Below are 26,051 nucleotides of genomic sequence, written 5' to 3' on the forward strand. Positions count from 1 at the left end.
CAAATTTTAGTTTCTAAGATCTTTTGAAACTGTTTTGAAGTACTCCCTGGAGGATCAGGGCTGATAGGTTAGAGTGGTTATTTGTGAAAAATGTTCTCCTACTATTAACTGGATGTTTCTATTTACTGAAGCTCTGTGCAAGTTCACCAGGGTACAGGGCAGGCTTCTGGTCCCATGAGCTTAGATTGCATGAGGGTCGTTGCAGCACTGGATGAAGTATGCCGTATCCTGGACTATCTGTTAAACCCATGGCTTTGGATGATTTTGCTGTGATGTTTTATTGGGGTAACTATATAAACCAGGCTGTCTGTGCCTTCGCTTCATGGAATTAAATTTGTTTATGGTGATGATTTTAGTGAGGTTGTTGTGGAGGTAAACTGAGGGCTACAGACATTTTAGTGAAGGAATGAGTTCTGGGAAAACAACTTTTAATTACTCTTTTTTCCTATCTTTTTTCTGTTAAATGTTCTGCATATTGTTTTAAGTCATGAACAAATGTATATATACAACGGTATATTTGTGTACAGGGGAAGAGTTGTATTACAGTAATTTTGTGAGATGCTTGGATGTCTCACATAAAGATATGATCTATATATATTCCTTAAACAGTAGCTGTTGAAAGCAGAAAATTGGACCCACTTTCTCTAATTCCCTGGAATAGCCACCTCAACATTTTCAACATTTCAGAATTTTGTCCTATTTCATAGAATCATAGAACTTCCTGAGTTGGAAGGGACCCACAAGGATCCTCAAGTCCAACTCACAGCTCCACAAAGGACCACCCAAAACATCAGACCATGTGTGTGGGAGCATTGTCCAATTGCTTCTTGAACTCTGGCAGGCTCGGTGCCATGACCACTGACCTGGGGAGCCTGTCCCAGTGCCCGACCACCCTCTGGGTGCAGACCCTTTCCCTAGCCCCCAGCCTGACCCTCCCCTGTCCCAGCTCCATGCCGTTCCCTCGGGTCCTGTCACTGTCCCCAGAGAGCAGAGCTCAGCGCCTGCCCCTCCGCTCCCCTCGTGAGGGAGCTGCAGGCCGCCATGAGGCCTCCCCTCAGCCTGCTCTGCTCTGGGCTGAACAAACCAAGGGACCTCAGCCACACCTCATATATCTTGCCCTCTATACTCTTTACCATCTTTGTTGCCTTCCTTTAGACACCGTGGACACATTTCACTGAGTGAAAAGAGAAAGAAATCTTGAATATACTGTATGGGACAGCCCTTCATTGTCTCTACATTACCTTAGTCACTTCACAGGTTACAACAGAATGAAGTTCTTTATGCCCAGACCAGATGTTTCCTGGCATTCATTTTCTGCTGCTGAGTCTGCCAATAGCTAGATAAATACAAGAGATCGTTATTTTCATCTGTGGTTAGCACCATCTACATGAACGCTCTGCACACTGCTACAGTTGAGGCTGAAACTGGGAACTACAGATGACAGCTACTTCTTTGGCCATGCAGGTACAGACTGTGCCAACAAGGGCACCTCTAGTCTCCCAGGAACACAATGCCAATACAATACATTCTGTCTTGATGCCAAATGTTTTCTTGTTTGTAATAAAAATAATATTAATTAAAAAAAAAAAAAAAAAGAAAAGAAAAAAAAAGAAAAAAGTAAGGTTGGGCTGGTTAGGGCTCCCAAACTTCTAGGAAATACACACATATTTCATCTCGACACTACCACCTGTGAGCTTACAGCATGTAGAGGTGGAGCTCTCCTAGAGCTAGCACAGAAAGCATGGTCAAAGGAGTCATATTCAGACATCACTTCTGCATAGACCACTCTGCCTCTGTAGGATATTCTTATCTAGAAGTTGCTCTTTGGGAGGCTTACATTAGTTTAGAAGAAAACAAGGAACAGAAAGGACTTATTTTTATGTGCCATAAATTGCAACTGATATATTGTGAGTACATGGCAGCTGCTGTTTGAAAACGGTCACAACAGGCTTAACTTTATACAGTTTGGAGGCAGAAGAGAAAACATTTTCAGCAGCATTTAGCACGCCTGAAGTTTGTTGTTGTTGTTTTTATTTATTATTATTATTATTATTATTATTATTATTACACACAAATACAAATAAATCCAGCTTTTCTGCAGAGCAATGGGTATTCTTGCACTCTCACGTGTAAATACCATGTATTTCCAACCCTCTGAACTCACTGATGCAAGTTTCTATTGGGAAGAGGAAGAAGTATGGCTGCCATATGCAGATTTCCACAAAGGCATCTTACACTTCTACCTGGAAATTCTGGCTGAGGAAGCTGGAGGGTTGTGTACATGTGTCTGGCATTTCTGGACATCCAGTTTTCCTGTGCTCATTGTACAGCTCAGTGCTACAAGGCATATGCAGTGAACCAAATTCTCCAAGAAGACCCAATGCACATACATCACACCAAAGACCTGCCCACAAACAATAATCACAAGTATCTGAGACACATTGGAGTCAAGGTTTATGCATGGATTAATCAAGCAGTACACAGGTGACAGTCAACACTTCTTGGCAGCATGACACTAATTATGCATGTGCCTTCTTTCCCTGTGCACTCATTTCTGCAAGGAAATCCTAAACAGAAACATAGCCACACCACAAAGTAAAAGCAATGTGAATGGTGCAGTGGACAGGACGTTACTAGTGCCGGGTTCTACTGTCAGGTTTGACTCTGCACGGCCACATTCAGATAGCCTAAAGTCTATTATCCAAAAAAGCCTATTGATTAGGTGCCCTGATGGCCTGAAGTCAAGTGACAAAAACCAGCAAAGCTAGGGGCTTCAGCAGAATTCAGGCTGTTTAAATGTGGCAACTGTTTCTGACTCAGCAAACCGCTTTCTTTCTCCATGCCCCATTTTCTCTTCTTAGAACAAGAAATACAAAAACTGGTTGCTTGCCCTCTATCAATCCTGTGATGCTCTAAGAAGCTATATAAAATGCTTTCAGATAGCAATATAAAAATAGCTAAGCAAAAATTTATCATAAGAAATAGACTTAGTAATAAGAATGGCGAGTGAAATTATTATAACTAGGATAAAACTGCAGTAAGTCTTCTTCTCTGCTCTTTACAACATAAGGTGATAATCATTCGTGAGGTCAAGGAAAAAAAAAAAACACAACCCTCCCTTGGGATATACAATTAAACATATCAAAGAGGTTATTTGCGTCCATCTGTAGCATCTGGCACTGGCCACTGCCAGAGACAGAATACCAGACCAGATGGACCAATGTGTATGGCAATTCTTATCATCTTGTGTGATTAATTTCTTCCTTCAGGTTGGATATGTCTTTTCTAATTGCATATCAACATATAACCAAAATTGGTGCTGACATACCATTGATTGTACTGTGAGTTTATCTGCAGCTCAGCATTCTGGGACATTTTAGTTCCTTGCTTAGTTCAATCCTAATGCAGGATTTCTTTATCAGTAAATTTCTACACTTACTCATACATTTTCTAAATCTTGTCCTCAGAGATTACCAACAGAAAGCATGACTCAACTGTAATATAAACCAAAAATCTTTTTTACTTCCTGAATCTCTGCTGCTGAAAGACTATAACCTACAAGGCTGTAGACTGCAAGACTCCAAATGATCTTCTTACAGCTGCAGTCTTGTCTGTGAATTTTTAGAGCCTAGACCTGCATGGCAGGATCCTAAAACCTTCCCACAAACTCTTTTGGAATGACTGCACAGTCCTGATCTTTCCTCGGCAAACTGTAGAGAATTCATCTTCCTTTCTTTAAGTATCTCAGAAAGAAACAGAGAAAAACAGAAATCTTTTTTTTTTTTTTTTTTTTTTTTTACAAGAGCCATCCATTGCACTGCATTCTTTTTTTATATGAGGATCATATAAGTAATAATAACTATTTTATATTCTTAACAATTATTTTTAAATAATTATAAACAGAAATCAGTAGCACTACACCATAAAATGATGATGATGCTTGTGGCATCACAGCAGGGACTTGCTTTCTATTGCCATATCTTAAACTTCTTGAGTAAACAGGACTTCTGTAAACACAGGCCAGTTCAGCTACATGAAGATGAGGGACTGAGGCAGCCTCTCTAGAAGCCGCCTCTGAATCCAACAGGAAATCTAGAAAGGTTTTAGAAAAAGGTTTGCTGTAGGATGGTTACTCGAGAGGTGAAATGGGATAAAAGAAGAAACAAATTGCTCCTGCAGATATGACTGCTTTGTCTTAACTTGGTGTTCAGAGGAAATATTCTAGACACACAGCCCCTGGCCTTTTCTGGAATCTGTACACAGCTTCCCTATGGACATGAATTACGCATAATCCTAAACCTCAACAGAAACATAAAAAACAGACAGGGTTTCTGAAGTGAAGCAAGCTTCCCTGAGGAGAAATACTACAGATATCCCTATGTACATGTACTGAGGGGGGCAAACGAAAATGCCCACTATTCAGACACTGTACTTGAACAGAACTGCTCTTGCCTGTACAAAGCAGGAGCACACACAGGGCAAGCATAGCCCAAGCATAACAGCACACTGCAGCACAGCACAGCCCCTACCTGGGCCTATCCCAGAGACCCGCTCAGCAATACAGGGGAAGCATTTCACAGCTGTTCCCATGCCAAGCAAGAATGGAAGTCGCCTCTTTGCTCTCCACAGAAAACACTTTTTTTAAAGTGCCTTGACTCTTTAGAAAAGTAGGTAATAGACAAAACGTATTAATGCCTCGTTCTAAATATTGGCAATAAGACTTATAAGAACACAGGCAATAGTAAAAAAAAAAAAAATAAGAATTAAGCTAAGTGGATGTTTCAATCATCATAGTAAGCTGGATTTGTAAAAACTAATGGAATACTGTCAAATTTAGATCCAAGGCAAAAAGAAAAAACATCACTGAAAGATGACTGTATGCTGAACATCAGCAGCACAGGGCTCCGGTGGGCAAGCTACAGACCCGAGAGCCTTCTGCAGAGCACCTTGAACATCCTCAGCTCAGACCAACAGGACAAACATGCTGCTGAGCTCTGATACTCCCCTTCCATTTCCTTTTTCTTTACTTAATCTATTTTTCCTTAAGCTTCAAATGGTCCATGTCTTCTGTTGAGAACTACTTGGATCTTTAATGATTCTTCTGATAATCCTTACCTCCTTTACTTCTGATTAAAGAGAAAGAACGAATGGGAATTGTACCCTTGACTGATTTACACTTCATCTTAATTTCCGTCTTCCTCCTCTTCTCTCCCTCCCCGTTCTTTCTTTGCTAGCTGAAATCACCCAGATAATTTAGTTCACAATTTTTTCTTAAAATGAACTGATTGAACAGTTGGAGGCAAGACCTAACCAGTGATAGAAGAAAGAGCATGAACAGGGTACACTGAAAGTAGAGGCTGGGGTGATGTGGACAGCTCTGTGGGTGTCTCCAAAAATTCTCCAAAGTTCTGGAACCAGTGAAGGGAAATTCATGTCCAAAATGCTCCTTGCAGCAGTAAATGAAACACTCACTAACAGCTGAGAATCACTCACTCTCAGAAAGGAATAACTGAAACAAAACACTGCATTTAACCATGCAGTCCAGGCACCTCCCATTTTTCTGACACTGTATTTCTGTGTTGAAGTTTAATATTTCTTTGTAGAACTGGCTGCATGGGAAGTTACCTGTCCTCAGGTCACCACTAAGATGAGCTCCCAGGACTTCATGAAAAGACGAGGCTGTAACACTGCAACGTTCCCAAAATTCAAAGGACCAAATAGCATGGACGAAGTTCAAAAATACCCCTTCAAGTGTATTGCAAGAGCTAGGGAAAGCATCTGGGGGTTCCTGTCCCCAGTTCTCCCTACTGCTGCTGCCCAGGAGAAACCTCTTCAGCATTGCCCATTGCAAAGTGAGACTTGGCTTCACTGACATCAGTGGCAGAAGTTCTCATCAAGGAATCCCAAAGGGCTCATGATTCACTATTTCTGTAAATCAGCTATCGAGTATTAATCAGTCCAGTAGGGGAGGCGGCTCATTTTGCCAGTGTATATTTTCCTAATGAATGGCCGGGAAAAGTAGCCTGAGTCTATGGCTTGTTAAGTAGAAAACAACCTGTCTGGAATAACAATTGTCTGAAATGAAATAAGCTTATACATACACACCATTGGCATTCATCCGAGCAGAATTTGCTACCTGGATCTTACTTATATGACATACCCCTTTCTTCCTAAGCCAATAAACATCCATTCTGAAGGATGGGCACCCCCATTACCTTACCCTGTTCCAGGCACCTGCAAGCCTGACTTGCTCGCAGTGCCTAGTGTCAGAAAAGCAAATCACCAGGTAAAGGGATGCTTGCAGGGCACAGACATTTTTCTCTGTGATCATCCATGAACATAGGAAAAAAAAATAAAAAGAAAATAGTAAGAATTTTATGCTCTGTTTCTCTTTTTCAAGCCTTTATAAGGTGCTGAATATGTTTCTCAAGGAAAATTAATTTCTTTGCCTTTTCCTTGCCTCTAATGAACTGCCTCTGAATGCATGAGGGCACAGGAAGGAGAGCAGACTGTGGTGAGATAATAAAAAGTGAAAAGGCATTCAATGCCATCAGTATCTTGCAAACTTACACTGATGGAAATATGTTGGACTGCAGACAGGGGAGAAACATCAGGGAAACTAGGAATATCTTTGGCATTTGTTACCTAACTGCAGAGAAAAGATGACATTGGGGGAGCAGCAGGTTACTCTGCAGTCCTGCAGAGAGATAAGGAGGCAGATGACTAGATATTGGCCACATAAAATTCAGATTTCTCTAGGTCCTGTGCAGGCCCTTGGCATTCCTTAGGACTGTACTCAGTGGAAATGAAGAGTCCACAAACTCTTCTGTGAAAGCCCAGGACATCATAATTATCAGCAGAATAATCAGAATGTGAGAGAAGTGTAAGATAGGCTACCATTAGATAAGTAAATCAATAAGAAAACACCTACTGTTTCCATTTTTACCTCACCAGGTATCAAAAGATCCAAAGCACTTGTAAGTCAGAAAATGTGTCTATATAACTGCGAGCTCAGGGCAGTTCCAATAATCTTGGGAGCGAAAGTACCTTCCGAACACTATTCAGAAAGTATTAATAATCAGCTTTGCCCTCATACTATGTTTGGAAGCCTTCTCCAGTGGTGGAGTACATTTTTGCACTGAAACATCTGCTAGCTGAAACAGCAAACCTGCAGATCCAGGTAGATGGAAACGTTTCCAGACACATCAGCTCTGTACCATCTCCACTGGCTGGGGTCATTAAGCAAACCAGGTGGGGTGGGAGCAGAAGGCTGCTGTAACTGCAGGATCCAGCCACAACACGGAGTCCTGAACACCCTCACTAGGCGGTGCAGTGGCTGAGCAGGGAACCAAAGGGTTCGCCAAACAGGTCCAGACAATCGGGGGATGTCATCCAGAAAGATGTTAAAGCCCAGACTGTTAGGGAAAAAAACACAACACATACTCCAAAAAACACAAACTTCTCCTCCTCTCCCCTTCCAATCATTTGATCTGCTTGATGTAGACATGCTGAACCCATTCTAAATTCAAAAAAAAAAAAAAAAATAAATAAATGTTTCAAGGAGAGAGTAGAGACTGATTTGCTCTGCAGTTGTTACATGAACCCTGGCCTGAGGGTAAGCAGGCAAGTCAGCCTGATAGTACTCTTTTCCTGAACTTTCCAGAAAACAAAGTCTTTCCTAATTCCTTGCTGTGCAGTATTTACAGAATAAGTGGAGGATCTTTTTTTAGCAGCATCTTACGTCTTTCTGATTCATTCACCTTGTCCCTTGAGCTTCTGCAACACATGGTCCTCTATAGTCTGTGAAATACTTCGTATCCTCCTCTTCTCCATCATCAAGAATGCAAACAGATGAAAGGTGCAAAAGTAGGAGATGTTAAATAAACCTTAGCACTGGATCAATTTCGTAATGTCCTTTATCAGCCTGCTATTCACGCTTAGCAACCACTATAGCTCACACCAACTTCATTTTCATTTTAATATACCATACAGAAAAGCAGCCTAAATATACATCCCCAGATATAAAGCGTATAATCTGTAAACTACAGGAACAGGCAGATCATTTCCATTAGTTTCTTATGTAGCAAAAACCACAATTTACACCCAAAGCATATAATTATATTCAAATTCTAAAAGACAGTGTCGGAAGTACTTTAAATTCATAGTTTGGGGGAAAGTCACTCAGGGGTATACGTAGTTATGTTTTAATGTGCAAAAACAACACACACACATACAAAGAGAGTGCAAGAGAAGTAATTTGTGAGTGGTGAGGAAGCTGTGGTGAATTGCTGGCCCCTGGCTCAGGCAGCTGATTTCTTCAGAAACACTGACGGTGGCACCAGCGCTACAGCCCGTCCAGGCTTTTGAGCCAAGGGGAAGACGTGACTGGGATCTACCTTCAGAACACGCAAGTGTCTCGCTTGTCCTTCAAGCAGACATCAGTGCATCTAAAGCACAAGGGGAATATCGGGATTTCTGTGGCTCCCTGCCACAGATCTCAAAGCACACAGGTGCACCAGAACTGCTCACCTCACCTAGGAGAGAAATGGTTTTGTCTTTGTCTCACAGATGAAGGAAATAAGCCAGAGAGAAAGGCAATGTTTCACCAAGGTCACGCAGTAAGCCTGAGCCACTGGCCAACAGTCTGTAGTCTTGTGTGTAGAGGTTACACAGAAAACAGGAAAACCACCTTTTTCTCTTTAGTGCAAGTGATCTTTCACAGTTACAAAAACCCTCCAGAACAACTGAAATGCAAAACCAAAGAATATCTGCCTAGCAGCACGGGTCTGTCATCCTGAGCAAGTAGACAGGGTCCTCCTGAGTCACAGCACATGGAAACGGAGAGAATAAAAACCCGTCACTTACCCTACTTCCCAAACAAAACTCACACTCTTTGCACTTGCAAATTCCAGTTCTTCACGCAACCACCTTCTGAGGGACACTGTGGAAGTGCCCCACCTCCAGCTGGAGACCATCCTGTCCTTTGGGCGATTCCCACCTGAGATTGCCCAGGTGCTTCCTCCTGTTTCTAGTAAGACTTGAGTAAAGAATTTGAGGCTTCCAAGTATGTAATATCCTGGTGACTATCATAACATTATACAAGCACGTATTTTCATGCTACAGCAAATACGGGGGAGGGTGGTGGAGAAAGGGAGAGAGAGAAGGAAAACTGACCAGTATCTTTAAGAATATTTTCTTACACTTTTTTTCCAACCCCAAGTGTGTGAATACTATTAAAAGTACCATTCTCATTCTGCAGTGTTCTGACTGTGGAGCTTGAGTCACATATCCCAATATTCTTTACAACTTCAATGTCTATACAGAGCATACAGCAGAATCCTTCATCTGTCTTTGAAATGCAGTCACCTCTGCAGCAGAGTGTGTCAGTTGCTTGACAAGTCAGGGCTATATTATCCAAGAGCAGAAATGATAAAGTGAAGAAGGAGCCAGGCTAACTTGCAAAAAAATAAATATGGGGAGGAAGAAAGCCCTGATCTAATTCTGACTCAGTACTAACATTCCCAGTTTTGCAAAAATGTGCTATGAAATATTGAGTAAACACTTAAGTATCTATCAAAAAGGTTTTTTTGGAAAGATTTCTTAAGAAACAGTACCTTCAGCAGCACCGGTCTGAACATGTTTCAAATGGCAGAGAGACATACATTAAATCAGTGTGACAGGATCCAACAGTAACATTAGGCTTCTCTCGTTTCACATTTCATAAAATCACTGGGATCTCACAGGATCAAGTACCAGGTGAACAGACTTAAGCTTTGATTTTACAGATCAACGCAAGCTGCTCCACGTCAGGAACAGCAAATTCTGAGCACTCCATAGGACGGCAGACTGAGAAGTCAAAGCACCCTATTAGAAACTGCCTTATGCTAATAATGCACAAAATAATAGTAACCTCATTCTGAGGAAGCAGCCTTTGTGTATACCAGAATTTCCCTGTGTGCAACTACCAAATCCTGTGTTTTCTCAGAAGAGCTATGGAAACTCAGCACAGGGGGAAGGGGAAGCTCAGCTAGAGACACTTAAGCAAAACTAAGAGGGACTAGTGAGTTTGGGTGCTTACGTTTCTGGATAGCCAGATTGAGACAACTTAAAGAAACCTCACCTTTCTTTAAAATTATTAGTTATTGTTAGTGGTTCTGAGGAAGGGAATCTGAACATCCGAGCACACAGAGTCACCGGTCTGCAGAAAATACAGGCTTCATTGTTGACAGAGACTAGCCACGGAAAGTAGAGAGACTTCTGGCTTTTCACTTGTGCAGAACTGAACTGCAACCCTAATTTAAGCTCTGAATGAAGTTAATTTTACTGGATCACTGACTGTTCTGTATAGGAAGACTTCTTCCCTTTTGTTAAAGGCACCAACCATTTCTCAAAGTAATCTCCTGGGTGAACAAGGAAGGTCCAGCTTGGTACTGGGGAATGGGCAGTGCCAGGGACGAGGAATTAGTTTTCTATTGTACAGAAGAGGCTGGATTGGAATAACAAAGGCACTTCAGACAAGGAAGAGGTCATGCTGGAGGAACAACAAGGAGTAGAGCGTGTGTATTGTACAGAGGGCGCAGGGGCACAGCTTGCCACAGTGTGCGGCAAGCTTTGACACGGGTTTGCAGAGTACCTGCCCGTTTCATGGAAACACTCCCTGATCTGTCCAAGCATTCCTTCTCATGTGCTAATTTCAAAAATGACACAAGAGATAGAAATGCTTCATATAAATGACAAGACTTCTGAGAATTGACGAAGACCTGACAGTTACACCTGCAAGATCTGGTGACTGACTGCTCGGTGCCAGTCCTTGTGACAAACCTCCACTTTTTGCTGGGGCTTGTCCAACAGCCTGAGCGAGCCTAGCCCCTGCAAGGTGAAAACCAAAAGAGAAATGCTCCCCACATCCCCATTTCTCCCACAGCTGCCCCTGCTCAGCAGCACTGTGAGGACTGGGGCAACCTGCACGAGGCATCACACATCTCTGTGCACCCCTGAAACCCACCCATAAAGAAGGGCCAGAAAAATATAGCCAGAGAAGAAAAGGAGAAACCAAAGTAATTAATTCATCACAAAGACAAAACATACACAAATCTCTTCATTTTATCTGTTAACCTGATCAGGCATGCATTATTTAGCAGCTGAGGTGACGAAGATATGGAAAGAGGGGCTGTGAAGCCACTGCTGCAGGCTTGGGAAGGCAGCTGACCCAGCAGGGTGCTAAATAAGGGGGTGAAGAATGATTCTGCACATGCGGATTTTCAGTAAACACAGTCCCAACTTTGTTCCATGGCTGGACATTTATCATCCCTCTGTCCCAAGAGCACTTAGTGAAACAAAGAGGAGTCGTGCCTTTCCCTTCCTGCTGTATGGGGAGCAAGATTGTGGCAGTCTGGAGAGGTCCTCACATGCAAAAAGGGTTTCTCCTGCCTTGCAGAACACCCCAGCTGGTGCAGGTTTGCTCACCTGCTGACGGAGAGGTAAGTCTGTTACAAACAGTTTCTCCTTGAGACGACGCACTGTGCCAAGCAGTACATCTGCAGGTTGCAGCTTGACTACTGGCAAGCACCAGCCTGGTGTTTCAGGATTAACTCTCCTTACACCAGCACTGTGAGGGCTGCACAACCCACGCCTGGTCCTGCTGATGTTAAGCCACGGGAAGGGTTTTGACTGATTTCAAAGGAGCGCAGAACAGAGGCTCCAAACAAGCGTTCATCGCTTGGGAGACGTTTACTTTTCCTCTGTTCTAGATACTAATAGACTACTTCAAACAGATTGAAATCTACTGGGATGTGTCAGAAAAAAAAGCAAAACACAGTTAGATACAAAACTGAGCGCCGGCAGCCAGCACTGCGGGACTGGAAGGCGGCACGGCAGGGTGGTCGGGGTCCTGAACCCCCTCCTTCTGAAGTCGGTGAGCACGGAGCCACTGAGCAGGGCAGGAGTCAGACAGAATTTTTTATTTCCCTCCAGCAAAGAAAAAAATCAAAATCCCAACAAGCACAGGGAGCGTACGGCCTCCTAGGGATCTGAGTCCTCAACACTGTCACACATCCAAATTCCAAGGGCCTCTGTCATGCAACAGAGAAAGAAAACACAAAAATAAACCATGTGTGTGTTTACAAGACCAGCTGTCTTTGTGGTCTCTTTTTCATCTCTCTCTCTCACACTCTTCCCCTTACTCGTGGCCAAAGGGGGTGTCCATGCCAGCTTTGCTACATGGCATGAGTAAGAAAGGAAAAAAAAAAAAATCTCATGCTGGCTTATGTGCTGGCCTGAGCTCCAAGAGCTCTCCATTTCCCTTGATTCCTTACTGCAATGAGGATACAGGAAAAAATGCCTGTCTCTCACTGAAGTTGATAACAGCTTTCACACAGGGCTCTTAAATGAGGCTTTGCTGGGTTTTCAGGGCAGATGGAAAAGTCATCAAGGAGAAAAGAACTATCATTTCTTGACCAGGAAACAGTATGGACTCTCCCACAGACTATCACCTGCATTTTATGTCAAGGCTAACCACTATCACATTTTGCAACATCCTTCTCTCCTTTCCTCACAAGTGACCTATGAGCCAGACTTCACTATCCCCCTTCCATCACAGGAGCACTCAGTTAGCTAAAAAGGCAAGCCTGCACAGGGGCAGAATAAGAAGAACCGGTGTCAGAAAGGAGGGAGAGGACAGGTTGGAAGGAGAGAAGAAGGGAGGGGAGAGCCCTGGGACGGTAGGTTGAAATGCCGCATGACATGGCTGCAGTGGGTGCTAGGAGGATGCACTGGCAGAGCTGCGTAGGGGTTACAGGGACACTGAAACCAGCAGTGTCACGGGTAAGCCCTCGGGTGAGCAGCAGAGCAGCGTGAGGAGGTCAAATGGCACAGCAAGGGATGGCCGTCCAGTTAAGTCTATAGGACCGTGGGCAGGGTTGTAGGAGCTCGGTACTGCAGGTCTGAGACGAGGCACAGTGGCGAGGGAACGGGCTCAGGAAGAAAGCCAGGAGGCAGATTCTGCGGGTCACAAGCGAGCACCAGCAGAGCAGGGCTGCAATAGCAGGAGGTGCTTTGGCAGGGCTGCTGGAGGGTGCGGGAAGAGGGTGTCAGGAAGCACTGCAGGGCAGGTTGCAGGTGCTCAGGCGGTGTGGGAGGGGGCAGCCTGGGGTGCTGCAGAACAGCACCGTGCCGCAGAGGCGAGGGCTTGGGACTGAAGTGGCGCTGGGCGAAGCAGGTCGAGCCAGAGGTGCGCAGCCACTTCTGCAGACAGACGTGGCGGCATCCCGTCAGCCTCACAATTTCCCACTTCCACTCCAAAGTTCACCTCCACCCCAAGGAGCAGGCAGAGCACATTCAGGCCCCACATGGGAAGGGAACCAGTGCCATGCCAGGCAGCGAGACCATCTGTTAAGTACCACCCATGTGAAACTCAGTTTTCGGTTATTAATCATCGACAGCAGGAGCCCTGGTGGCTGCAGCAGTGCTCAAGGACTGTGAGACAGTCCCGGTTGTGCTGAAGTGAGGAACCAGCCTGTCCCTGCCCCAGAGGAGCTCCAGCTGGAGTAGCCCCGGGAAAAGCAGGCTGGGAGGGAGGAGAAGCACAGCGCTGGGTGTGACAGCACACTTCAGTCACCTTTCCAGTCTGTCGCTCCCGCTGCCTTTGCCGTACAAAGCGGCTGAGCAGGGCTGCTGCAGGATCCTCGCTCTGGCTGGACCTGCCCCTGACCTGCAGCCCTGCTGGGGAAGGCACAGGCCCGGCCTGCCTGCCTCTCCCGGCTACTGCGGCCGAAGGCAAAGGGCACAGGACAAGGGGACAGGGGAAGGGGGAGGTGAGGGGGAGCCCCCAGGTCGGCTGGGCCCAGGCGAACTCCTCTCAGGGCAGGCAGGCTCGGCAGAAGTGGGCAGGGGCACTGCTGGTCCCGCTGCCGGGTGCTGCTCAGCGTTTCAGAGGCAGGATGCTGACGGGTCTCCCTTCCTCGGCATCCCTCACACCCCAATTCCCCTTGCTGCCGGGGCTGAAACCCACTCCCCCTATCTCCCACCGCCGGCTTTCAGGGGAAGCCACCGGCAGGCACCCAGCGGGGAGCCGGGGTAAGGAGAGCGGCGGGTCCCTCCGTGCGCCCCGAGTGGGAAGGATGCGAGCGGGCAGGGCAGGGCAGGGCAAAGCTGGGCAGAGCCGGGCAAGGCAGGGTAAGAGCATCACGGTGGGCGCCTTCCCCAGATCCCCAGCAAGGCCCCGCGGCCACCGCGATTACGGCCGGGACCCCCCGGCCCCCTCCGCCCGCCGCTGCCGCCAGCCCAAGGGGACCCGACCCGGCCCCGGCGCCCACCCTCCCGGCCGGCTGGGAGCACCCAGCAGGGGCGGCTGGCCCTGGAAGCGGCCCGACCTCGGCACCCGGCTCGGCTCAGTGGGCCGGGGAGGGTCGGTGGGCTGGGGGACCCCCCCCAAATCCCTCGGAGCCGCGGGCATCGTGCGCGGGGCGCTCCCGGCTCCCCCGCCGCCGCTCCGGCTGCTCCGCGGAAAGGTTAGAAAGAAACAAGAGGGGCACCCACCGTGTCCTCCTCGCAGGGAGACGGGGGAGCGGTAGATTGAGATAGGCACAGAGTGGTGCTTGCTGCCGTGGAAGTGATGCTCATACTGAGCCTGGGATACGGACGAGGAAGAGGAGGCAGAAGAAGCCACGTTAGAGGAACTCCACACAGAGCTGACGATACATCCCCAAAAGAGGGAGCACATCCACAGGGTCCAGGCGGGGCGGCGTCCCGGGCAGGTGCTGGGGTCTGTTCTCAGGTGCATGGTCAAGGCACGGGGCACCTACAGGCGGGCGGTCTGGATTCCAGCCGGGGAGAGAGGCCAAGGTTCATGATGCCAGGGGACCCATGCTAGCGGAGAGGACAGCCGCTTCCGAGGCTGCGGGGCGGGCGGGCGTGTGTGCAGGAGGCAAAGAGACGGCGTGTGGCTGGGCGAGAGAGCGTGTGCGGGGAGGGAAGGGGAGGGAGGGGGGAGGCTGGGAACGGCACACGCACCACGAGAAGGATGCGCCGCTTCCCGGGGCTGCAGCTACAGCGGCAGGAGCCCCGCGGCCGGTCCCAGCCTGCCGGGCAGCGGCGGGGACCCGCACATGGCAGCGGGGGCTCCGCTCCCCCGGCTCCGTCCTCCGGGACCCCGGGCTGCTCGGGGACTTGGCCCGGCCCGCACCGAGCTCGGAGGGGCTACCGAGCGGGGAAAAAAAGAAGAAGAAGAAGAAAAAGCCAGAGACCCCAGGTAAATGTTGGATTTTTTTTTTTTTATCCCGGTTCCAGGGGGGTTCTGGTGCTTCTCCACTACACGCGTTGCGATGCAGGACTGCCGGGCGCACACACACGCGGCTCGGGCTCGTTATCCTCCGTCCTCCGGGTCCGGGCGGCCGAGGGCTGATGCCGGTTAACCCTGTGCAGCCGGGGGGGCAGCGCCAGCTCTTCGGGCCGGGAGCGGGGCCGGGCCGGGGCTGTGCGAGCCGAGCCGAGCCGAGCCGAGCCGGGGGCGGGCAGCCGGCGGCCGGCGCGCCAAGTGCGGCCAACTCGGCGGCGCAGGTGAAGCGCAGCCGGGGAAGCGGCTCGGCCAATGGGCGAGCCGTATGCAAATGTCCCGGCCGCGGCGAGCCAATGGGGGCGGCGGCTGCTCTCCGCAGAGGGACTGGCTGGCTCCGGGGGGAGGCGGCGCCGGGCGGGGATGGGCACGGCTGTGGCGCGGCGCCGCCCCCCGCAGCCGCCCCCGGCCCGGCCCGGCCCTGCCCCGGAGCCTGGCGGTGCCCGGGGGGCGCCTCGCGGGGCCCCGCAGCACCGGGCCGAGACCCCCAGCACCTCCTGCAGATCAGGACACACAGCCTCAGAGCAGGAAGGAACGGAACGGGCAGCGGGGCTCTCCGTTCCCACTGGCACGTCCCGTTAGGACGCACGCTCGGGGAGCGCTGTGCGTGTTGTGGCGGACACTTGTTCAGCCGCCCGGAGTTTTGCTGAGGAGTGGAGGCGCTGCCCTGTGTGCGGCAGGATGCGCAGAAGCAGCGTGGCTTTGTCATGAAGTGTCCCCGTGCTCCTGACTTTACCATTAAACTCCAGCTGGGGAGAGGAGGGGGGTACAACCTGGCACAAAAGGCTGCTGACCCACCAAGACTGCCTATGGCAGCACCCTCGGGCTCTCCATTCCCATTTAACACTGACAGCCCACATCCCCGCCTTACTTTGGAGTTGCCAAGCTCCCAAGCAAGTCACTGCTCCTTCCCTCAGCTCTCCGCTCACCCAAACCCACACCGAGGTACTGCCCTCACCCGCTCTGGCACCAGCTCTTCCCCACGTACCGGGCACCAGTGCAGGAGCAGGGGGTGCACAAAGGAGATCAGCACCACTTCCAGCTGCCCTGGCCTAAGCCAAAAAACTTAGACCCTGTACAGGAGAAACAGGGAGCTGCTGGGTGTTGTCCCTGTGCTGGGGAGCCCTCCCGGCCGAGCTCTGCCTACCAGCCTTCCCTTGCTACAAACCACGGGGTAAACTGCCTCAGGCAAAAAGGAGGAAGGCCAAGAGAGCCAATCTGTACAACATAAAAAAATAATATTAATAAAAAAAAATAAAAAGGAAAAACTGTGAAGCTGGCTATAAATACATCACAGGGTTCTGGTGACACCATAAAGTACTGGAACTTCACTCTGCATTGCTTTATGAGGTGCTGGTGGATGTATTTACTGCCCTGTAATTCACAAGTGACTCATTTATTTAGCAGCACCACTGCAGGAACAGGGCAGACTTCAACTTGATTTCCCCTCTTGGGTGGCACGGGGAAGTTTAGAGGCAGAAGTACAGTTTGAACAACATTATTCCCAATGGATTTACTTCAAAAGAGGCATTGTTATTTTCCTATTAGGTTCATCTGGGTAAAGATACAATCCAAGTGTGCTGGTGTCTTCAGAACTGAGATGGGTGCCTTCAAGGATAACCTTGCTCCCTACAGATATGAGAAAAGTAGTTTTATTTCTTATATATGTTTCTTTTACTGCAAGAGCAGGGGGCCAACATGTTCTGAGAAATGAGAAATAATAAACCAAATGTTTCTGGGTTTTTAAAATCCCAGAAAGAGACCAAGACGGCATCAAGCTCTGGAAAACTGTGTAGTCTACCTTACTCATGTTAGCAAGTCTAACTCTATAAATCATTATTTCATATTAAATCTTTGTTGTTAACAAAACTATTGGAGTATCCAGAGAAGGGCTACAAAGATAGTGAAAGGCCTAGAGGGGAAGATGTATGAGGAATGGCTGAGGTCACTGGGCCTGTTCAGCCTGGAAAAGAGGAGGCTGAGGGGAGACTTCATCGCGGCCTAGTTTCCTCATGAGGGAGAGTGGAGAGGCAGTTGCCAATCTTTTCTCTTTAGTAGCAAGCGATAAGACCCATGGGAATGGGGCCAAGCTGTGACAGGGGAGGTTCAGGCTGGATATCAGGAAGAGGTTTTTCACTGAGACGGTTGTCACGCACTGGAACAGGCTACCCAATGACGTAGTCACAGCACCGCACCTGTCAGAATTTAAGAAGCATTTGGACTGTGCACTTAGTTCATATGGTCTGAGTTTCTGGGTGCACCTGTGTGGAGCCAGAAGTTGGACTCAATGATCCTTATGGGCCCCTTCCAATTCAGGATATTCTATATTCTATTTTGCTGCATTCATAACTGAAAAAGCAGTCAGCTCTACTCTAAAAACACAGATTTCTAAAACCAGATCCAAAGGGGAATGTCCATTAGCTTTTAGCAATAAGGGGTGACAGACGCAGAGATGACAGTGCTGGCTCCACCCAGCAGAGGCTAACGCATTAGCCCATGCAACGCTAAATGATAAGGTCAAGAGAGTAAAGTCAGCAAGGACAGGTTTTGACCCAAAAGCTTTTCCCTGACTCAAACTATTTCTCTCAATGTTCAAAATAGTTTCATTCTTTGCTTTTTTTTTTTTTTTTTTTTTTCTTCCCAAGAACAAGGAGGAGGGTGAAAGACGGTTCTGCTTACAATCCTAAAATAGAGGCTTAAATAAAATAAAATAAAATAAACCAGAGAAGATTGCCTGCTGTATAGAGCTTAGGACTGGCATACAAGACACCTTTGTCTTTAGTGAGCTACTTCAAATACTGCTGAGAACAGCAGTGACCAGGATGCTGGTAGCTCCTCAGCAGCGCAGGCAGAACAAACTGCTCTGAGAGCAGTCCCCAGCACCCCACTGCCCGTGTCAGAGCCGCCTCTCTGGCAGTAAGAGCCAACAGCACCAAGGAATTATCAGCATTTGCTCAACCAGAGGGAGAGGGGAGAGGTGTGCCAGAATGGGGCTGAAGACCATGGACACAGCTGCTGCTGTGCAGTACCTTTTCTGTGCATCCCCAACCAGCTGCAGTCCCCCTAGCTCTCAGTTCTATTCTGTATCTCTGAAAAAAGAGCAATCTGTTCTCAGGGCTTCTGTGCTTTCGTTCAGCATCCAGTTAAGTTACCTACCAAATCCGAGACATAAGCCTCAGTGTTACCAGTGACACAGGCAGGTCTAATTCTTTTCCCAGCTCAGCCCCAAGGGATTGTGGTTTGCCCCCAGCAACTAATACAGAAACACTGGAGCCTAGATTTGCTCTCATTTATGTCAGGGTGAGTAAATTCAACAGAGACAGTGGACTGACATCAGTGAAGGGCAATCAGATGCTTGATACTCATTTGTGAGAGGAGAAATGCAAGCTGATTACAAGCAGTTAGCCTGGGCTAGCAGTAGATTAGCCCAAAGCAAGAGTAACCACGGGGAGCTCTGACAGAAGATGAGGGGCATAAATTCAGTTCTGCCAACCATCCAGTTTAAGGGTCAGAAATCTTGCAAAGTTCAGCCTTTTCTGATATTTCACACCTACAGTCTTGGGTTAGTGGAAACAAGCAAGAACAAGTGTGGGAGCAATAAATGCACCAATATAACACATTTTGGTAATCATTAATCAATTGTGATAGAGAAAGAAGCAATGTCAGAATTTGCTAACGCAAACTGACACTAACATGATAGAATTGGCCCTGTTCATTAGATTAATGCACAAAAGACAATCCAGTGTACTCAGCGCTATGTAAACTTACAGAAGCAGAGTCCCTTTCCCAGAGAGTTTACAGACTTGCTTGGAAAGGCACGAGTCAACATATGTTGGGCCAGCTTAATGAGCAAACAGTTCTTTTTTGGCTTAAATCTGCTAGTCTGTGAACCTAAGAGAATGAAAAGGTTCAGATATTGGCAGTCGTGACTTTACAAAGGAGTGACTAGTGCAACTGCCTTGAGCGTGTTAATCTCCTTTCTGTCTTCTCTGAGTATGCCTCAGAGACACCTCAGCTGTCTACATGGCCCCACCAAGCCTCCCTTCTCCTAAAGCTGCCTCAAAATGATGACAAGATCCTGCTCACTCTCAGTACACGCTGGGTTCAATGAGAACTCTCAAATCTCATCAGGCCGAGAAACAGAAGCTACTTTTACCTCTTGTACCATTTAAAGCAATGTGCCTTTTTATCAAAGGTTTTACAAGCTGAGAAAGACTATAGAACTTAGAAGAATGGCCAAGTTTGAAGAAATCAGGGTTGCCCAGTGCTCAACCTTAGATAGCTATTCAATCACCAGTGTAAAAAAAAAGGAGCCTGATAGATTTCATTTCCTGAACTTTATGTCACAGAGTTCACACCTGAGTACCACTACTACCTATGGTTCACTGCAGATACCAGAATAAAACAGCAGTGACCTGTAGCACACACTGAGAACTGCATTGTCTATCATTCGTAACAGCCCCTCTGACAGGCAGGCAACTCTGCAATTAGCCAGGTTTTATGCTGAGCCAAATTAATCTCTAGCATAACTCCTAGCAACTGATACTATGGATGCAAGTAGTTATTGTGTCTGTGGAAACAAAAATATATGTGTACCTTGCTCTGCCCATGCCTGGAATCAGCATTGGCAAGTTTCAGGTGAAGGCTACCAGCCTGTTCCCAGCCGAGGTGTGAGCCCTGCCTTGGATAACACGCTGCTGCAATCAATCCCTTGCCACCAGTGAGCCTCACGGCAGCGAAAGGTTAGACACATAGCAGAGCACAGGGGAGGAAGTGTGACCTACCGTTGTCTTGGCACTATCTATTCCACAGATCTAGATTTAGGTGTCCAAGGTCTGCCAGCCCAGCACCTTACATGCTAGTGCTAAATATTAACGCTGCAGAATTAACATTTATGTCATGAATTTTTTAGGGTGGAGGAAAAGTGCAGGGAAATTATTTCTGAAGAGCTCTGAAATCTAAAACTCAAATGGTACCTGAAAGGCTGAATTAGAAAGAGACAGGGAATAGACGGAGTTAAAATAGCTGCTGTGATAGATAAGGAACTGTTTTAATTTTTACCCATGAGAGCAGGAGGGAGACTTTTCCTTTTACACTCAAAGAAATCTTGTCTGATGCAGAAAGGAAAAGCTGGAAAAAAAACTGTTGCTTTTGCTCCTTTAAACTGGCTTCTGTGCTAATGAAAGGCAAGCTCTCTAATAGACACTGCACAGGCTCCCCCCTCTGCTTCTCTTCTCCCCTCCACCTATCATCTTCCCTGGCTTTTGCCTGTAATCACCTGTTCATCTCACAGCAATAACTGCCAGGTGACTGGTGTTTGCGGTAGTCTCCCGAATGCCAAAAAAAAAAAAAAAAAAAAAAAAAAAAAAAAAAAAGAATTAAAAGAAAAGCAAAGAGAGATGTAGGGGGAAAATCTTTCAATGACACAAGTGTCTCACCGCCAGCCAGACAAAGAGTGAAGCGTCTCCTGCGGCCAAGCCTGCCCGTGTGGGAGCTGCTGATAGGTGTAATTTCCTAAGATGTATACCTTGTCAGTGTGCAGAAGATGAAGAGAAAAAGAAGGTCAGAGCAGACAAAGCTAAAAAATTGGAAGGACAAAAGGAGACACTGTGGGGAATGATTCTTCTGCTTTTAACCCTGAAAGAGCCCATGCTGCACGGTCTGTGGCAAACCGACCTCCTGACTAGGGCACAGCAATCATTCAGCCCGTTAGATGAACACCTCCTCACCCGGAGGAAGCAGCCATTTCTACCTACCGTGTCTGCACCACACCACCTGCGTGGTGGTACACCACAACCCGAGCGTGGCACGCAGGATGTAGTCCGGCTGTTCTCAACCACAACAGAAAAGAAATTTTCTCTCCAAGTAACCAGGCTGGTAATAGACAAGGCAGGCAGGGAGCCTCAAGTCTACCTAGTCCATCTCTCTGCTCCAAGGTGGAATAAATGTAACCTGTGACATTCCTGGTGATGTCTAACTTGCAGCGATGAAGAATCAATGTCTCTGGAAATTCTATATACACCAGTGCTCAGCTTTCTTTATCAGCAGCTTTTTTTTTTTTTTTTTTTTTTTTTTATTATTCTCAGAAAGCTGTTTTAGTTAAAGAAGTGGCTTCTGACATCTGTAAATCAAAATGTTTTTATCTCATTTAATTAATATCAGCATTCCTTACGCCCAGAAGGAACTTTATAATAATATTATAACAACATTATATATTGCAATACTTCTATGGTATATATAAGCATTTCACTGAGAATGCGAGCAACATGACCACAAAAAGGGAAAACAATATATTCACGTGTTCATAGGAGGCATCCAAGTAACAGAAAGTTGCAACGTGAAGGACAAGAGAAGCATACGGGATGTGAACAGGCAGAACATCCTGCTGAAGGCACAAAAAGAACAGCGGGGTGGGAGGGAGTGGAAAAAAGAACAAGAGAAACACCCCTGTTAGCAGTTGAGGATCCCACTTCTGAGAGGGTGAAAGTAGCATTAAAACATTGGGCATGAAAAGAGAAGCTAGCAAAGAAGACAAACCACCACCACTTCCAGCCTCTCTCATCCTCCTCTTCACCTTCTGCAACTAGGACCATCCGGGGCAACAGCTCTCAGTTGCAGGGAATTGGCTCTATGGCACTGTGCAGTCACAGGTACCTGGGGCATAAGCATTAGAGTCTAACAGTTCTGTACATGAAGGAATAATTTATGATAGTGGTTGATAATTAACCATTAGCATAAAGTATGCTGTTAATGAATGAGTTTAGCAAAGTTTTGTTTTAAAGCTTATACCTGTCCCTATTTATCAATCTTCTAAGGTTTCCCATCCTGGCAAACTGTACTGCCCTTACGCACACACACACACACAGTGTCACACTCACTTGCTTTTAATTGCAATATTACTTCTGTTATTTCTTGCCCTCTCACAGAAGAAAGATTATTTCCTTTCTCTTTACAGGTACCCTTTATATAGTTGAGGACTTCTGCTGTCTGTCTTCACTAGACAAAGAAATTTGTTTTACTCCTCCTTAGAGAACCAGGGTTGTTAGACTGTGATCATTATTGCTAGTTTCTTAAAGACTTTTCCTAAATATCTCCATTTTTCTTGAAGTGCAGTGCCACGGACTGGGTGCAGTCCTCCAAATGAAGTCTCATTAGCACTGCATACAGAAGAACATTACCTCTATCATCTCACTGATGATAGCCCTGTTTACATTACTTGTATGATTTTTGTTCCTCTTGCATAGAAGAAGGACCCATATTCACACCCTGCCACCTACTTCTATTTTTATATTCTGTAACATGGAAAATACGGCTGAGCCCTGATACGAGGTCTTTTCCACCGAGATTTTTAATAGGTATGGCATCTCAGAAAATGCAGCTTAGGTCACCGTAGCACTGCGCTGGGATGGGTGACAGTACAGTATCAGCCACCTGTTCCCTGCTGCTGCATTTAATGCTGCTGAGGACAAGCCCCGGCAGCAAGCCCGTGCCTCAAGGCATGCAACACACCCACACAGGCAAATCAAAGAGGTGGGAGCAAAATACAGTGCAGGTCCACTTGTGGCAACTGATGGGAGGATTTACTGGGACACCGGGTCTCCAGCAGAGAAGCTGAACAAAAGCACAATAGTGAGAATTAACTTAAGGAGTACAAACTGCTTTAAAAACACCTCTCTCCGTGTGAAGCACCTCACCCTCCTACCATTCCCCAGGGTCTTCAGCTCCACTCCACCCCCACAAGCTCCTCCAGCACTGCAGGTCTCCTGAGACACCAGCAGTTTCCTTGTCTTGTCAAATCCCCCATCCTGCCCGTGATTCAACGTGTGTGCGCTAGTCACAGGGATGCAAGAAGCCTGCTTTCTCAAACTGAACGCTTCCCTTCACCTGGCACCCTCGTCTCTGAGCAACATGAGGAGGAATTAGTGGTGGGGGGAGCAGGGGGAGGCACCCAGCAGCAATAAATCCTGACCCGAGCTGCAAAGGCTAGCAGCAGAGCAAGTGCAGGCATCAGGAATACACAGGCTTTAACCACCAAGCAACCGTGAAAATTGGGAAGAGGGAACAAAGAAGGGGGAAGGAGCAGCACACTCCCTGGCTGATAAGCTGTATACAACAGATAAGCATGCACTGCTCCAACACGGGTGTGCTATTTACTGGACAGGACAGACAGACAACTCCAGCTACTCACTGTAACGTGTCAAGGGAAAAGCTAATGACAGGAATGCTGGGATTATGTTTAAACTAGTCAGATGCATACATACACACGTGCATGCACACATTACTTCTGCCCCTCTCTCTCCTCTACAGCCTCTTATCTCTTCCTCAGACTGCCAACCAGGGATAACTACAGAAGATCCCAGAAAAGGGCCAAAAATAAAGAAATCCCTATGATGGAAGAGTCACGCTTATTTCCATTCCTTATGAACTTCTGGTTGGTCACAGAAAAGCCACCCACACCCTGGACAAATCCATCCCTTAAATCATCCCTTAAGGTTATGTCTGCCTAGTTCTAACTAGATGCCACATTTCATCACATGTTTGCTTGTTCTCTTTTTATCAGTCACCAAAAATGAGCATTCAGGAAGGCAACGCGCAGCCTGTCACTGACTCCTTCAGGGTACTGGCAGAAGTGTGGTGGCTATCCTGAGGATGAAAGAAAACTGAGTGGTCTTCGGGATGACTAACTCTGAATCATGTTGTCGCTGGCTTCATCTCTGCTTTCTCATCTCCTCCTGCACAGAAATCAGCACATAGCTATTCTGTGACAGCCCAAGCTACCAAAAAAAAACCTACAAGAGACAGTCAGCAGTGTGTGATGAACAAAATAAACAGATATACAGGTGCTTGGTATAACACCTTTTTTTGCACTGACACTGAGATTCTTCTTGCCCACTACCAGCCCCTACGCTGCATGTAATCCTCAGAAACTTAGCGGTAGGCAGATAAAAAGAGGACATCTGATATTCCTGGCTACCCAAAAAGAAGTTGTTCTACAGACATCAGAACTACAGAAATAACTGAGTAGGAAACTTGGCATCGTGTGCCCCCTTTATCAGACCCCCCCCATACTCCCTGTAATAACCTCACCATACCACGCTCAGTTCCCCCCTCCTTCTCCCTCCCTCCTCTGACACGCTCAGATTTTTGTCATATTTCCTTATTTCCCCTTCCGCTTTCTCCTTGCTTCATGTCGTGTCCTGGCAGAGGAAGAGGCAGCCTGTGTTGTGCAGGTTCAGAGCTGTAAGCCTGCCAGCTGGTAGACCAGCCCTCAGCCTCAGCGGGGATGAGGAACAAATGCTGTAGGAATTTAGCGTCTCTGGGGCTTCTGCCCTTCTGTCAAACGTGGTGGTTGTTCGCCAGGCGACCAAAGAGGCAACGACCTTAGGGTGACTTCAGAAGTGTCATTTCCTTAGAAAACCAGACTAAAATAACACCGTGCTTCTGCTCAAGTACAGTATGGCCTCAAGTAGTGCGACTACTTAAGTTATAGTGTGTCAGCTTCTCACTACAGGCTATATTGAAAGAAACCTTTCTGTAAAAAGAGTACCAGAGCCAAACAATATGCTATGAAAGACAGATAATTCAATGTCTTAGAGCTCTACTACATATATATGGTAATGAAGCACATTCTAGTTAAAGGACAACAGCAATAGCAGCAGCAGAAGGAAACCTTCAAAGGTGAGTAATTCTGTGCCACTTTGATCAAGCATTACTCTCCACTGGAAACAGAAGATTTCATCTAGTGCTGGCAACAAGACCTAGCCTGGCTAGGACACAAATGCAGGGAGACTGCCGCTCCTTCCCCCCACACAAACACTGCTTTGGTATCAGAGCCAGCCACTGAGCTGAAATTGCATGGGGAAAGAGAAATAAATTATCTAATGTAGTCTGAGGCAGCAGGAGAGTATTTCACAAATGTAAAATTCAAAACTAGTGTGACAGTGCATCTCCAACTTCGGTTGAGGAAATGGGCCCAAAGAAAGTGCCAGAAGTCTCGCTGCTGTAGGATTAAAGTAGGATTAAAAAAATAACTGTATGGAACAATCTTGCTCTGGTGGGTATGAGATGGGATTCAAGACAACTTCTGTGTTTGCAATATCACCGATCCCACAACCATTGTACCCCTCCACTGTTTCATCCTTAACGTTATTTATTTACTGATGATCAGTAGTAATGAGATGAAAACAGATTCTGTTTTTCAACAGCACATACAAGTCAGCTAGGAAGGGAAAGAAGCGCAGGGGCCATTATTTAGAGCAGTGGGAGCCAGAGATCCCCATCCTATTATCAGTTACATTTGATATTTGATTTTCAAAACGGAAACTAACAATTTTGAAAGGAGGCGTGCTTTTCATTGCCAAGAAACTTCTAAAAATCCAGCTTTCCTTTCTTACCTCTGACTCAAGTGAGGAATGTGTATTGTACACAGGGTAAGTGAAAAAGACAACTCCACTCCATTAAGAAAATGGAGATTTTGATATTCGTTTTCATTTGATGTCAAGCTAACTCAAAACTAATACTTTTCAAGGAAAATCATGAACAGTGAGAATGGCCAAAGCTAACCCCAGGGGACCCCCGATGTTAGAGCCAACAGATGGCATACAGGCACACAATCTGGATCCTCTCTCATTCGGGCATTTCCAAGTTCCCTACTTTTCCAACAAAGCCCATAACCACCAGCTGAGTCACTCTTTCTAGTTTAAGCTCACCAACTGAACTC

The 26,051-nt window shown here is 46.8% G+C and overlaps 1 protein-coding gene across 5 annotated transcripts in view; it reads right to left on the minus strand.

Annotated features, from left to right (window-relative positions):
* Nucleotides 1–26,051, minus strand: part of NRXN3 (neurexin 3) — a gene marked incomplete at its 5' end in the record, with an annotated part of 932,654 nt that overhangs the window by 352,632 nt on the left and 553,971 nt on the right. For 2 of the 5 annotated variants that reach the window (XM_084286897.1, XM_084286896.1), the window contains one exon: nucleotides 14,536–14,779. The exons of the other annotated variants lie outside the window; for them this stretch is intronic. In XM_084286897.1, coding sequence (XP_084143023.1) covers nucleotides 14,536–14,779 — 244 coding nt within the window. Of the gene's footprint in view, nucleotides 1–14,535; nucleotides 14,780–26,051 lie in introns of those variants that run through there. 5 annotated transcript variants of the gene reach the window in all.

This window comes from Netta rufina (genome assembly GCF_964035555.1).
Source record: "Netta rufina genome assembly, chromosome: 5".
Lineage (NCBI taxonomy): Eukaryota > Metazoa > Chordata > Aves > Anseriformes > Anatidae > Netta > Netta rufina.